This window comes from Syzygium oleosum, unplaced genomic scaffold, assembly GCF_021117445.2.
Source record: "Syzygium oleosum isolate NSW1041296 unplaced genomic scaffold, Sole_v2.1 Sole_v2.09, whole genome shotgun sequence".
Taxonomy (NCBI): domain Eukaryota; kingdom Viridiplantae; phylum Streptophyta; class Magnoliopsida; order Myrtales; family Myrtaceae; genus Syzygium; species Syzygium oleosum.
In genome coordinates, this window is record NW_026607493.1 from 5813606 (window position 1) to 5827796 (window position 14191).

Consider the following 14191-nt stretch of genomic DNA (forward strand, 5'->3'; position numbering starts at 1 on the left):
GTGGTCTGTCACTTGCTAAACTATCTAAGGAATTGTCCTCAGGTATAAACGCATCGAGAAAACATTTCGCAGAACAATACTACGTATCATGTTGATGCGCGCGTTTCTTAAAAGAAAATCATACGTCTCATTCGAACGGACACGAGTAAAGTAAAAGCGAAAGAGAATCGAAAGGAGCCTTTTCGTTCTTAGCCCGCCAATAGTTCCCTTCCAAAGGCGAGAGAAAATGGAGGCAAGCGCATGTTGGACCTCGTTCCATTAGTATCATTACATTCACCTTAATTTGGACAAGATTAAAGCTTAATTCAAGCGACATATCAAGATCATACAGACACCAAAAGTTCACTAACTTGAAATTCTTGAAAATGCGCACTTTGTTGGAGACAGGAAGGAGGCGCAACGCCGCCGTAATGGACTGGCCAAAAGGAGGGAGCGAATATACCGACGGCAGATTCCTTTCATCGGATTGGACCCTCCTCAATTCCAACGTTATATAAATTGGACCTCACATCTCCGTAGCATAATATCCCAAACTCACCCAACACTACATAAAAATCTTCGACATATCTCTCGTCTCTTGTCGCTTGTCTCTCTTGTCTCCTGCCTTCTCCATCACTATCATCCTCGATTTTCGCAAAACGGCAAAAAAGAAAAACAGAAAGATACATAAGGTGAGCAAGAGGACCACCTTTCTTCTCTCTTTCTCTACTCTTGTCCTAGTAAAAAATTCTCATATGTATTTATTTTTTCACTTGTTACGATCGACGTGAAAGATTCTAGAATGAAATTACAAAAATAAACTTTACGCTCTTTCCATGTCTTCGGCCTCTTTTTCTTCAAATCAATGGAAAATTGATCTCGATGGATATATTTGGTACGTCATTGGATATATATTGAATTGCATGGTAGCTTTTTGCGAGTATGATATGAACATATACTTCATTATCATTCAATCCGGTAAACGTCCAAGTGTGCATCTCGTGCGTGCGTGCATGGGTGGTCATGCCGTCATGCATGTCGGCGGGTCATAAGAATGAATTTCTTGTAGCTGCCTAGCCGGAGATGTTAGACATTAGAATTGTTCTCAATTATGTACTAAACCTTAGTTCAAATTGGCGCGCTTCATCATTACATATAATCCCAACATGGGTTCTCAAGATTTTCTCTTGAAGTTGCCATATACATGTGTGCGTCTCTTTTTAGACTCTTGGTTCGTGGTCATTAGTCAAACTTGTCCAAGACAATCATATCCATATTAACGCACCTGAATGTTCCTGCTCCGGTTTTGCTGCTTCAGAACAATGTGGCTAGTGCCTCCGTTTGTCTCCGACACTCTCGGAGGTTGGTTAGTTTCATGTGGATTAGAGAGAGTTCGATCATTTTTTGTCTATTCCTTGACCTTTTCCTCAATGGTCCACGAGACCCTTTGTGGACATATAAACACCAGTGTTTGAATTGGGGACTTCGTCATATCCGTATCATTTCACTCATCTTCCTTCCCTTCCCCGGAAGAACACGAAGCTAATGAAGAACGAGGAAAGTGGGAACTTCTGCTGAATCTACCAAGTTCCGCGTGGAAAGAAAACCGGTCAAGTATTTCTCCATAAATGATCATTTTGTCTAAGAATACATGGTAGTTCTGAGGGTGTTTTCTGTCTGAGGTGGTCCCTTTGCTTGTAAGATGAAAACGGCACATACCGCTTGTTGTTCTGTTCGATATTGCCTCGATCATCCTCTGTGCTTTCGACATAGCTCTTCACATTGATCATATTGAAACGGTTAATTTAGATCATGACATAGATCATCATTGGTTATCCTAATGTTATACCGTTTTGCAGATTGGAGAGAGAAGATAGAGGTCATTAATTTGGCTTGTGAGGAGGCTAACTCGACATGGCCGGTGAACAAGTACAAGTTCTGAACGCGCTAGACGTCGCTAAGACTCAATGGTACCATTTCACGGCGATCATCATCGCCGGTATGGGCTTCTTCACGGACGCGTACGACCTCTTCTGCGTATCCCTTGTGACCAAGTTGCTCGGTCGGATATACTATCACGTGGACGGCGCGGCGAAGCCCGGAACTTTGCCTCCAAATGTGTCCGCAGCTGTAAACGGCGTGGCCTTCTGCGGGACCTTGTCCGGCCAGCTCTTCTTCGGCTGGCTTGGCGACAAATTGGGAAGGAAGAAAGTCTACGGCATGACACTGATGCTCATGGTGATATGCTCAATTGCTTCGGGCTTGTCCTTTGGCCGCGAGCCGAAGTCCATCATGGCAACGCTCTGCTTCTTCCGGTTCTGGCTAGGATTTGGCATCGGAGGCGACTACCCGCTCTCTGCAACTATTATGTCTGAATATTCCAACAAGAAGACTAGAGGGGCCTTCATCGCCGCGGTTTTCGCGATGCAGGGGTTCGGGATATTGGCAGGCGGTGTGTTCGCAATCATCATTTCGTCCGCCTTCAACGCTCGGTTCACCAGCCCAGCTTACGAGGTAAACCCAATCAGCTCAACTGTCCCCGAGGCCGACTTTGTTTGGAGGATCATTGTGATGGTGGGGGCACTTCCGGCCGGACTCACCTACTACTGGAGGATGAAGATGCCCGAAACTCCCCGTTACACCGCCCTCGTAGCAAAGAACATGAAGCAGGCAGCTGCCGACATGTCCAAGGTTCTGAACATCGATATGGAGGCAGAACAGCAGAATGCCGAGAAGCCGCTGCCAGGGCTGGCAGCTGAGGATCGGTCCACTGGCTTATATGGCTTGTTCTCTAGGCAGTTCGTACGCCGCCACGGGCTTCACTTGCTTGGAACTACGAGCACATGGTTCCTACTCGACATCGCGTTCTATAGCCAGAATCTGTTCCAGAAGGACATCTTCAGCGCCGTTGGGTGGCTTCCCCCAGCAAAGACCATGAACGCGATCGAGGAGGTGTACAGGATTGCGCGGGCTCAGACGCTCATCGCCTTGTGCAGCACTGTGCCAGGGTATTGGTTCACGGTGGCTTTGATCGACAGGATGGGGCGGTTCGCCATCCAGCTGATGGGGTTTTTTTTCATGACGGTCTTCATGTTTGCCCTTGCGATACCTTATGATCACTGGACTCACAAGGAGAACCACATTGGCTTCGTGGTGATCTACTCCCTCACTTTCTTCTTCGCCAACTTTGGACCCAACGCCACCACATTTGTCGTGCCGGCCGAGATCTTCCCAGCCCGGTTCAGGTCCACTTGCCACGGTATTTCAGCAGCATCCGGGAAGCTCGGTGCCATCATTGGGGCGTTCGGGTTCCTGTACTTGGCTCAGAACCAAGACAAGGCCAAGGCAGATGCAGGGTACCCTGCAGGAATTGGAATCAGGAACGCCCTCATCGTGCTCGGGGGAGTCAACTTCTTCGGGCTGCTGTTCACGTTTTTGGTGCCAGAGTCAAAGGGTAAGTCCCTGGAGCAGATGTCAGGCGAGCTCGAGGATGAAGTCGAGGCAAAGCAGGCATTGGAGCATCAGCAGCAGCAGGCTTATAGTAGTAGGACAGTTCCGGTTCTTTAGATGCCCCGTCTGGCGGATTCCGACATGTCTTCTCTAGTCCGTCTCCGAGTAGGTCAGCTGAAGGCTGGTTTTCTTTTTATTAGCTACCGAGTTAGTGGGCTTGAATTCCCTCTCTCTCAGTTTCAATCCCTGGGTTTTATAATCACCTCAATTTGTAGCAGATATCCACGACTCCAGGAGTATAAGATGGTTGTACTGCTGCATCCTTCTCACTATCTGATGCGATTTCTGCGTTTGTAGTGAGACATGAATTGTCAATTTCTTACCAGTGCAAACAAGATGATCTAGTTTCTCCAGAACCGAACGCTTTTTGTTTGTTGGGTCGGTGTGGTTCCATGAAATTCTCGGGTAATCAAAACATCAGGAAACTGTAAAAACAGAGCACATCTTTCACTGACATCACACAATGCAGATTAGCCTGGCTGAGAAGTTTAAGAGCTCTGCATGTCTTGAAAATGCAAGAACTTCTGACGAAATTTCTACGGTAAAGCTTCTTCTCTTAGAACTATCGGAAGAAATCCTCATAGAAACTCTGTTTCTCAGATTCATCTGTCAGAGAAGTGTAGCATGTCTTTTCGGATAAGAAATTCACTAAAACAAGAAGCAGATTCATTGAAGAATTATTTACAGTTGCATAGACGACTCAATTTCCTAGAACAGGATGCGTCGAATGCAGTTCAACACTTCTGGGAATGTGATTCCGACCACAGCTGCAGAACTCTCGAGGTGAATACAATGTTTTAAGGATGCAGAGGAAGCGACACAGGCAGCGAGATACTACCGACATGAATTTTGCTTCTTATTCATTTACTTATATCGGGAGAGGAATGTAGCATTTCTTTCGGAATACTCTTCTCATATTGAGATACTTCTTGCTATGCTATGGTAACACATGCTTTGCTACATTATGCGAAAATCAAAAGAACACCACCAAATGACAGCAAAGATGATATGGCACTACAGCTGCGATTGTTACAATTGGTATTCACCAACATATCTTAATCATCGCTTTGTCCCCTAATAGAATCATTCCCCGCAATTAATCTATTCCTTTCGGAAATTGGTTCATTGACTGTCCACGAATAAAACTAGTGGAGCTCTTCTACATGGACAATATGCTACTTAAGTATTGTCAATGCCATGAAGAACATGAACACTACTAGTTCTCACAATGCAGATTGAGGGACCACTCGGTGGAGCACGAGGCAGTGACAGTAAGAGATAAAGAAAGCTCACCAGCCCAGAAGAAAAAAGCAAAGTGGTTAAATTTCAAAACTCGTTTTATTTTATAATTGGTTAGCGGGAGATCAAATGATAAGGTTTAATTTAAAATCGGGAGAAGAGAGATCCTCTGCAATTCTCCCCACTTAAAGGGCTAACGACAATTTGTCAAGTGTGGATTGAAACACTTCAAAGAGAATCAACAAGAATCCATAATGTGTCCTTATACACTACCCAAAACGCAAGTGAAATTGAAGTTACACAGCATTTCTAGAGCTGAAATTGGAAACACCTTTTACGATAGATCAGTAAGGAAGAAGACCAACTCAAATTACATCAAAAGATACTTCTGAGACAAGGATAAACTTATAAATTGCGAGACCATTTATTGAAGGGATCGATGCGCTTCTCTGCCTAAAGTAAGGAAATGAAAACAAAAAAATCATTTACAAGTCAAACTTAAGGTAAGTTCCGCAACCATAGCATATAAGTAATTCTGAGAGAATACCAGCTACTTAGCAATTGCTGTTATCCCAGAAATACAAGAAGGTAAAAGTTAAAGCAGATATGCCTTACGAGCTGATCATAACAAAGCCTCATATTGTGGTCGTCAATTGTAGCAACATCCTGTACTATTTACAGATTTTCCAGGCACTAAATGAAGAATATCGAATATCCGATGTAGTCAGGCAATGCATCATTCTTTGGGACAACAGAGAATCGTCAATGTTTAACCTGTAAGATGGTATATCAATTAGCACGCTCTTTAAGCACTTCAAGATCCATTTCTGTGGGGTCAGTAGCCTGAATCTCGTAATGAACACCGTCCAGATCCCGTCTGAATCTCTCTCTGGAGGTGGCATAGAGCATCTTGGCACGTATACGTGATGTTGAGGGAGACCTAATCAATGTTGCTGTTAAACAAACCCTCGTGATATATCATGAAGACATTAATCCAGAACAAAAAATTCTAGGTACTAGATCGCTAGCATCATCAAGAGAGCTAGAAAACTTGATAAGCTTTCCAGAACATAAAATAGGCAAGATCAGTGACACAAAATATGTCCTCAACAAATGCCCATAAAGGAATGAGACTAAAGGATTCATGGATAGATGTTCTAGTACGACTTTAAAGCAATCCAGATGACTACTGTGGTTTCAGTTCGCTTGCATCACCCAATATTTAATGAGCAGATAGTGGTGCCATGATACTTCCCACTATAGTAGGCCAAAGTAATGGCTAAGTAGTGCCTTCTTTTACTCCAGCTGAAAACAGTATCAAATAGTAATGACAATACGCAGATCGACAAACTGACAGGTGAGCTTAATGTTTCCCATTTTTCGTTTGCTAACATTCAGGCATCACCTTCATGACTTCTGAACAAATTGAACATTCTCACATTGCTTAGTTTGAGATGCTGAACAACTGCTAGAAATTAATACATGAGGGAGAAGGAAGTTCTTCATTTGCGCTGCATTGTTCAGTCAAAAGAGTGATATCCATATTGCTGTCGGTGAACTAGAGAATCATTATGAGAGCTACAAAGACTATACTTGCCAGACACATTAGATGATGAATGCCCACTTTTCTACTTCGAGTTTTCGTTTTGCAAGTCAAGGACTTCTGAGGAGATCGCTAAACCAGAATGAAATATTAAAGTTATAAAGTGCATTTAGACTAACCAGGCAATGAAGAATATCTTGCTCTTTTGGCAGTTATCAGAAGTCACAAAGTCGTAATCATAAACGGCATAACGGCAATCATTCTCAGGGAGTGCAGCTGCGAAATCCTCATAGCTTTCAGCTGGGCCACCGGTCTTCTCAACCACAACCTCCTTTTTTATCTCGTCAATCTTGAAAATCACATAGCGATGGACTCTCTTCCTCTTTAGATCCATGAAAGTGCTCTTGCTATGATCAGATACACCCATGCCAGATGAAGCATTTCCCTGGGTAAGGGGAATATAAAAACTCCTGACTCAAGGTTTCAAATGAGGTAATTCAAACAACTCGAAGTTCCTCTCTAGAGGAAGATCTAAACCAGAGTTCCGCACACAGAAGCCCCATTATGCTATGATGCTTCTAATTATAATTGCATACTTATGTTACAGAAAACTACAAAGCATCGTCTAATTGTATAATAGCCGAGGACAAGGTGGAATATGGGAACAATAAGGCGAAGTTTGAAATAAGTCAAATGCAGCCACTGAATTGCCGCTCAAAATGACATGAACCACCTGCACAGCATTAGGCTAATGGAAAACGATCAAAGTGGGCCGAACCATCAATTAATTTCCTTCTTGGAAATGACCTTTCGATGGTTATAACTTCCAACATTCCGAAGGGTGAACAACAATGCATGGCAATCTTAAACTCATAGAATCCAGCCAAACATTTTCATAGTCTAAGGGATGTCTTTTGCATTTTCCCGAGAAGAAAATACAGCCAGAGTATCCTTGTTATTCCACGGTTAAGTATACAGATTGCGATTAAGCAAAGAAGCAGTAGACAGCCATAAGTTCCGCCGATTTCAAAAGCAATCTTCTCCACAAGTATGCTTAGCGATCCAAATATCAGGCACGATGTTATCAGAGTATATTTGTGCGCAGAAGTGAAAATCTTTGAGCAAATTAAAGCAGCGATTGACATGTCCTCGATGATCATGTAAATTATCCGTGAACAAACGAAATCATCATTCACTCTAGTGCTGCTCACAACTCACAAGTGCAAAAACCAGAGGCGAATAAGCAGAACAAATACACCGTCCGTGAAAATCCAGGCTGTTCTAAGGAGACCCTTTTCAGGTAAACAACTATATCATCATCGCTCACAATCAGAATCCGAACTTTGGTAAAGAACTCAAACGAGCAACGCAAAGCGCGTCAGGGTTCGACAAAGAATCGCCAAAAGAAAAGAAGGATGATTGCAGAGAGAGGGAGAGAGAGGGAGAGAGAGATACCCGACTTAGCCATCTGAAAGACATGGCAGGCTGAGAATACCGCAGGTTGCAGATGCAGAGTTGGAATCGATGAAGAAACAACAGAGGATGGGCGTGCCTCTCAGATGTTAAAGACTCGTTCTAATAAGGAGAGGACCAGCCTTCTTTTCTCTCTCTTTTCTAAACCATTTTCTGTGGAGGCAACAGACAATAAAAGAGACTTGGGAACAGAGTTGAGTACTTATTTATCTGCAAAGGAAAAACCCAAAAAATAAAAAATAAAATCCATCAAGGTTTCGTTTGATAAATTTTTCAGCCAAAATAACACCGTTCTTATTTCATTTAGAGTGGCATAGGTATAGTGATAGAAAAATATTTATGGTAAATATGTCACGGCGGGTATAATTTAAGGTCTTTGGTGGCTTTTGCCCTTTATTTGAAAAGGAAAGTTCATTAGATTCAAACTACCGTCTTCCCGAGTTCCACGTGCATTTCATCATTTTCCGAGACACCAGTTAAAAAAGCTCTCTTCACATTAAATACGTTTAGCGCACAGAAAAGCTAATTGCTATAATGTATTTGGAAAATAGAGAACAGATGAAACACAAGTCACATACTTTCCAACCTTTTCCTCGTGGGGTGGCGAGAGGTGGAGGGAAAAACAGAGGAGAGAACGTCGTGCTAAGGAGGAGATTCGGATTGTACGACGAGGAGAGTTACGGGACCCGCTCATCTATCAGTGCGGGGACGAAAATAAGACAGATTGTACAACGTCAAATGTTCATATTTAAGCGAAATGTTATGTTCGTGAATGGAAAAAAGAGATTAATTCGTAATATTCAAATCGTGTTAAATGGACTTAAGGGCGTTTTCCGAAGCATCTAAAATAATTTTCCGAAAAAAATAAACAAAAAAGAAGTCAAGGATTGGGGTCATGGATAGGTTGGAGTTGGATGCATGCTGGACTTCCCTTTCCAAGAGGGAAGCAACAATCATCCCAAAGGCAAAACACTAGGTCTTGGGATGACGTGGTGAAATCCGCCTCAAAACATGTAAATCTCTCCGTATCTAGTAATGTCGATTCTCGATATTTCGGGAAAAAAAAAGAAAAAAACCAGACTCGTTAGGGATGAGCGATTTTAGGTTTCATATAGGTGGAACCCGCTTCTTAGAACAAGTTCCTCATTTTTTTGGAACCTGGACTTTGGAACTTGAAACATACCATTTCACAAGTTTCAGTTCAGGTCGGTCCTATGATCTATCCGGGTTCTACTTTTATTATTTATTGAAAGATTACAGTGAATCGTCATCTTTAATTATCATAACTTGCTTCTACAATCCACTGAGCACAACTTATAATTAGACATACGAAAACTATGAAAAATTAACGAAATAAAAGTCTGAGTCATATAATAGAAGTTCAGATTAGTGATACAAAAACTGGTGATCCTGTGGTATTCCATGGAATATCGCAGGATCGCGCGAAGACATAAATCAAGAAAAATACAAAAACTTGTGAACCTATCCGTCGAAACAGATTTCAACCTGGAACCTATCATGCATATTTACCGGACAGATTCTTATCAATCCGGTTATCAGGTTCCAAGTATGGTACGCGTTGATTAAACCATATCATGTTAAGAGTACTAACATCGACATTGAGAGAGAGAAAAAAAAATGAAGAAAATTTCAAATCGGGATTTGAAGCCGGGCCTTTTCTAGAAAGAAAAAAATAGTAAAGGAAAACTAAAACCAATGTAAGAAGCGATAGAATGGCAAGTGAGACGAGACAAAAAGAGAGGAAGGGATGGGTCGGTGCGTCCCCCGCACGCTAAGAGATTTTTGCTTCCGTGACAGGGGAGGGTTTCTCTTTTTCTTGGGACTTTTTGTATTCATTTCAATCCTTGTCCTTCTCTTTTCCCTTTTTGAACAATGAATCTCAATCTCATCATATCTTCCCTTCCCTTGCAATTTAATAATGAGAAAAGATAAAAGAAAAGGCCCCAAACGTCTCCTCGTCAAAAGGGCAAACGGCCATCATTGTTTCCCCCCGGCTTTCCAAATCCAAGTCCATCATCCCATGTCACATCTCCCCCCTATTCGCCGCATAAAAACCATAGCACGAAAAAAAATCGACATTAAATTACATAGCTTTTCACAACAATACAAAGGCGCAAGCCTGTCTACATCTACACAAAATCCATCGCTTGGATTTCGATTCAATAAGACCTTTTGGTAATATGGGATTAGGGAGAAAGAGATTGTGCACGGTTATACGTTTTATCCTTAAAAAAAGGTGCGGTCTACCCAAAAATGAAATGTCACTATTACTTATGGCGGTGGGGCGAGGTGGGAGCGGGAATTAAGGGTGTGCAGCTAAGCTAGTTCAATCGGGGAAATTGGAGAAATGGTCAACTTCTCGACCCCTGCGAATCTAGCCTAGGATCGATTTTCAGTTAAGTCGATTTCGAGGTAAAATGATCATCCGGAAGGAGGAGGGGGAGGAAACCTTCAAAAGGGAGGGTCGATGCTAAATGGGCCAAGCCAGCTCGTCACAGGGCTTGAGGCGGGCGACACACCTGGCAAGCCGCCGCAGCCCCTTGCAAACCGAGTTAGCCCAACCCGTTTACCATCGCTACACCGGGATTAAAGAAAATTATCGATACCTAAAAAATTCAATTAGATCATTTAAAAGTCCAAAAGTTTGATCCAATAGCGGGTTTGGTTCGGCTTCTCCGAAGTTAAACCGACCCGGCCCGTTTCCAAATTTTGGCGGGTTCAAGATCGAGCGTAATCGTTACGTTGAAATCAAAATCCCTCTTTTTTGACAATTTTTTGGCTAGGGTTCTAATCATAACCTAGGGCTCGGAGTTCATGAAATGCCCCCTTTTCCATCATCAATCGAGTCAATTAGGTTTCGCTTCCGAGTTTGAATCCCGTCCGTTTCCGAATTGTCCCGGCGAAGGACATGGATTCCGAAGGTAAAGGTCACTTTTTGAATTTGAATTGCGTCTTTCGATTCTTGGGATCTCGACGTCCGGAGATTTTCCCGGCGAAAACTTGCTGCTCTGGTTCTTGATTTTCAGGGCAAAGGCTCCCGTCTAATCCCCCGGCGATGTTGTCGTCTCTCCTGGGCAAGAGAGCCAAGCTTCACGAAGAACTCCGCAGCATCGAGAAGCAGGTCCTTCATCTCTCGGCATGCCCCTCTTTGTTTAAACCCGTCCGTATTGATCCGACCGTTCCCTTTCTTTCTTTGTTGATTGGTATTGTTGAGAGGGTGTTTCGCATTTGTAATTCCGCTATGATGCCGCGAGTTGTGAAATGGGTTTGAGTTAGTTTCGGGCTCTGCATCGGCTTGATCTAGATAGCAGAATTGTTAGCATTGTTGATGCATTGCTTAGAAAAGTGGACTTCAAATGGTTAAGTCTCTTGCTTTTTGTCTTAGCTGTGAAGCTAAGTAGTATGTCTTCTATCGTTGATAATCTGCTGCTGAGAAGAACATAATCTGGTAGCTTAGTGTTTTGTCTGGCTTTTGACCCTGTTATGTAATGACCGTTTGTTTCTCCGGCAATGAAGTTCTCGATTTTCTTTTTTTCAGGTATATGAGATGGAGACAAGTTATTTGCAGGACCCGAGTCAATGTGGGAATGTGCTGAAAGGTTTTGAAGGGTTTCTTTCTGCATCTAAGAGTACAGCCCTGTACGGTTACTTGATGTTGTTCTCAAACTCTCTTTTATATACCCTCCATATGCGGAACTCCGCCCCATTTCTCAATTCATGACTTGTGTATGGTTTTATCTGAATTTGTAACAGTTTGAGTGGAATGCTGTATTGGTTATCTTTAATGAAGAAACTGTCACATATTCTGATTATTAGATATCACTCCAACATGGGAATTATGTTGTTATCATCTTGAATATTAGGTTTGCCCGGAGTGAAATAAGAATACAAAATTAGAATCAGCTTTTCTCCATGGACTGTATTGCTTATGGGTATTTTACGCCCTACAGATTGTGGATCATTCTCTTAGGCTTTAATGGTCAACTGGGTGAGAGACTTGTTTGTTCTGTTTGTCTCACCAGACACTATTGCCTGCAATACCCTTGTACACTTAATAAGCTGAAAACTTTTGTGGTGTATCAGACTCGGAAAAAAGGAATAGGGAACTTTTTAGAATAGGATTGTTGCATTGTAGATGAAAATGTCAAGTCTCCATCCCTCGAGTTGAGTAGCATCTAAGAATGTCAATAAATGTGGACAGTGTGCTTCCTAAGGAATCAATTGGATATTCACTTGTAAATTGTTTCATCCCGCTGAGGGAGAGATTCAGAAATACAGGCCAAATGCGTTTATGGCCATTAGCAGAAGAGCACCTTAGAATTGAGTGTGCACATAGTAATGCATTTCTTTTTCTGCTAATACAAGGTAATGCTTCATAGCAACAACTTTAGATGCATCAGACAACTTACATTTGTGGTTTATTAAGGCATTTGATAATCTGTATGCACTGGTTGAATGTAGTGTCATTAATGCATGCTTATCGTACTCGTGTATTCTACAGCTTGAAGCGCTCGAGGAAATTTCAGCCTGAAGACAGGCTTTTCTCTTTGTCTTCAGTCACCTCACCAGCTGTATGTATTCTATAATGGCAGTTTCCGCATCCTTCTGAATTTCGGTCTTTTATGCAAATCTGTGGTTGACGATCAGTCGTGTGTTTTATGGAAATGGGAATGGAAGCCATTGTGGAAGGGGTCCTTGAGGCAGTTTACACCCTGATTGTATAGTTCAAATCTACACATTCAAGTTCGATAAGTTGTAGTCAAGTGTATTCTTGAGAAATTTGGTCATACATAATTTGCTAATTTGTTGTTTGTCAGTTAAAGTTAGGAGCTCTTGAACTCAGTTCGAGGAAGCAACGGAGTGCATGCTGTGTTAATGCGGCATGGGTACCCATATGGGGTGCACCAACATAATACGTACATTGACAATAACTCATTGTCTAGTGGAACTTGAATGTGACACTTAATATGGTTGCCCCCTTTTTTCAGATTAGTAAGCTCACTCCTTCCGTAAAACTAAGCAAGGGAACTACTACCTGCTACAAGCCCCTCATTACACTTTGAAAAGAATGTCAACATTCAGACATAAGTTTCAATCATGTCACTAGCTCCATGAGATTGAAGATTTTTCTTCATCAACATCTTCCACTTAACCACATACAGAATCTGCTTTAAAGAGGCAGAAACAGACGGATGATATGAAGCTTCAAATATCTTTCTTTCCAGAATAGACAGAGAAGGCGTTTCATAAAAAGCTTTAATGTTAGGACATGGAATAATTTGCCTCTAAGGTGTCTCGCAGCCCAACCTAATTTAAACTTCCAATCCCGGGTTGCACCGTGAACAAAATACTTTTCTAACAAGGACCTCCAAACATTTTTTTTTTTGGCTTTTCAATTGCTGCTTTGTTATTGTGTTGTGGGTCACTTGAATGTTGGTGCTTGTGGTATTGGTGGAAAAGATTTGTTATTGTCTCATGGTACCTGCAGCAGCAATATTATCTTTCTCGAGAAGAATCTAAAAGAAGAAAAACAGAAATTGAATTTTTTTGTGAGACTCTGTGCTAATGATATCTATTATAATGACTTTGTCCCTCCTTAAACAAGATTTTACTACTTACAAATTCATGGTTCTTCTAATAAATCAACCGTGAGAAGATTGTTGATAGTTCAACAAATGTCTACTCTTTTAAGACCCTTAATGTACTGTAAGCTGTTGAAGTTTGAGGATGCCATTCATAGAATGAGATTTGGCTGATTCTTATGGTATTGTCCTCTGTTTTTTTCGAAGGCTGAAGAGCTTGCAGGGGGAAGAGATGGTGAGTTACATTGATCTTTACGAGACAATTATTCTTCTTTGAGCTCTATCCTTGAACCCTTTTCTATGCTCTCTTCTTTTTTCCTTTTATCTTTTTCAGATGGGCGATCAGATCTTGGAGCTGGGAGATCTAAGGGGGGTATATATGCCAATGGGCAGTAAGTACTATGTTTCATTCTCTTTGTGGCTAACAGAATATGGAGGCCGTCTGGGCTCTCGTTGCTTTAATGGTCTCTAATCTCTTATGTCTGTAATAATTGGTTGAACTGTCATTATAGGGGAAAACCAAAGAAGGGAAGACCAACACCAAGAGATGCAAAGAAAAACAGGGCTGCTGAACAAGATTTTGACTATGAAGATGATCCTGATTTGACGTCCTAGATTTCCATGCTCCAGCATTTAACCTGTCTTTATAGAGGTTTTTCGAAACCATAGTTTTATGTAAATTTGTTCTTGCAGATATATTCTTTTGGTTTTTTTTACCCCCTTCTATAATTTCTAAATACAAATGGAAGCTGAAGTTGATGGGAACGCCATCTGAATATGTAGAGCTCCTCTTTCTTGGCAAATGCATATTATTTCCTCTTCTGTTGTTTATTGTAATTGAGGT

At 41.9% G+C, this 14191-nt stretch overlaps 3 protein-coding genes across 8 annotated transcripts; 2 read left to right on the top strand and 1 right to left on the bottom strand.

The window, feature by feature from the left end:
- The first annotated feature begins 522 nt into the window (after positions 1 to 522).
- LOC115673379 (inorganic phosphate transporter 1-4-like) lies at positions 523 to 3845 on the top strand. Of its 3 annotated transcripts, none has more exons than XM_030595529.2 (2): positions 523 to 671; positions 1839 to 3845. In XM_030595529.2, the coding sequence occupies exon 2, from the start codon at positions 1894 to 1896 to the stop codon at positions 3544 to 3546; it is 1653 nt and encodes a 550-aa protein (XP_030451389.1). In that variant the 5' UTR covers positions 523 to 671; positions 1839 to 1893; the 3' UTR covers positions 3547 to 3845. The 3 variants fall into 3 exon arrangements, with proteins under 3 accessions (XP_030451389.1, XP_056170669.1, XP_056170668.1); XM_056314694.1 differs by lacking the exon at positions 523 to 671 and adding an exon at positions 1139 to 1593; XM_056314693.1 differs by lacking the exon at positions 523 to 671 and adding an exon at positions 1140 to 1588.
- Positions 3846 to 5226: 1381 nt separating this feature from the next.
- LOC115673721 (actin-depolymerizing factor-like) lies at positions 5227 to 7914 on the bottom strand. Its single transcript, XM_030595975.2, has 3 exons — positions 7727 to 7914; positions 6451 to 6716; positions 5227 to 5668 (listed from the first exon to the last, which is right to left on the bottom strand). Exons 1-3 carry the CDS (start codon positions 7748 to 7750, stop codon positions 5518 to 5520), a joined length of 441 nt encoding a protein of 146 aa, XP_030451835.1. The 5' UTR covers positions 7751 to 7914; the 3' UTR covers positions 5227 to 5517.
- Positions 7915 to 10514: 2600 nt separating this feature from the next.
- On the top strand, positions 10515 to 14169 carry LOC115673718 (uncharacterized). Of its 4 annotated transcripts, none has more exons than XM_056314994.1 (7): positions 10520 to 10686; positions 10792 to 10925; positions 11304 to 11404; positions 12267 to 12336; positions 13555 to 13582; positions 13682 to 13739; positions 13860 to 14169. In XM_056314994.1, the coding sequence occupies exons 1-7, from the start codon at positions 10674 to 10676 to the stop codon at positions 13960 to 13962; spliced, it is 507 nt and encodes a 168-aa protein (XP_056170969.1). In that variant the 5' UTR covers positions 10520 to 10673; the 3' UTR covers positions 13963 to 14169. The 4 variants fall into 4 exon arrangements, with proteins under 4 accessions (XP_056170970.1, XP_056170969.1, XP_056170971.1 ...); XM_030595969.2 differs by having other exon boundaries at positions 10522 to 10686; positions 10792 to 10886; XM_056314995.1 differs by lacking the exon at positions 12267 to 12336 and having other exon boundaries at positions 10515 to 10686.
- Positions 14170 to 14191: the final 22 nt, after the last annotated feature.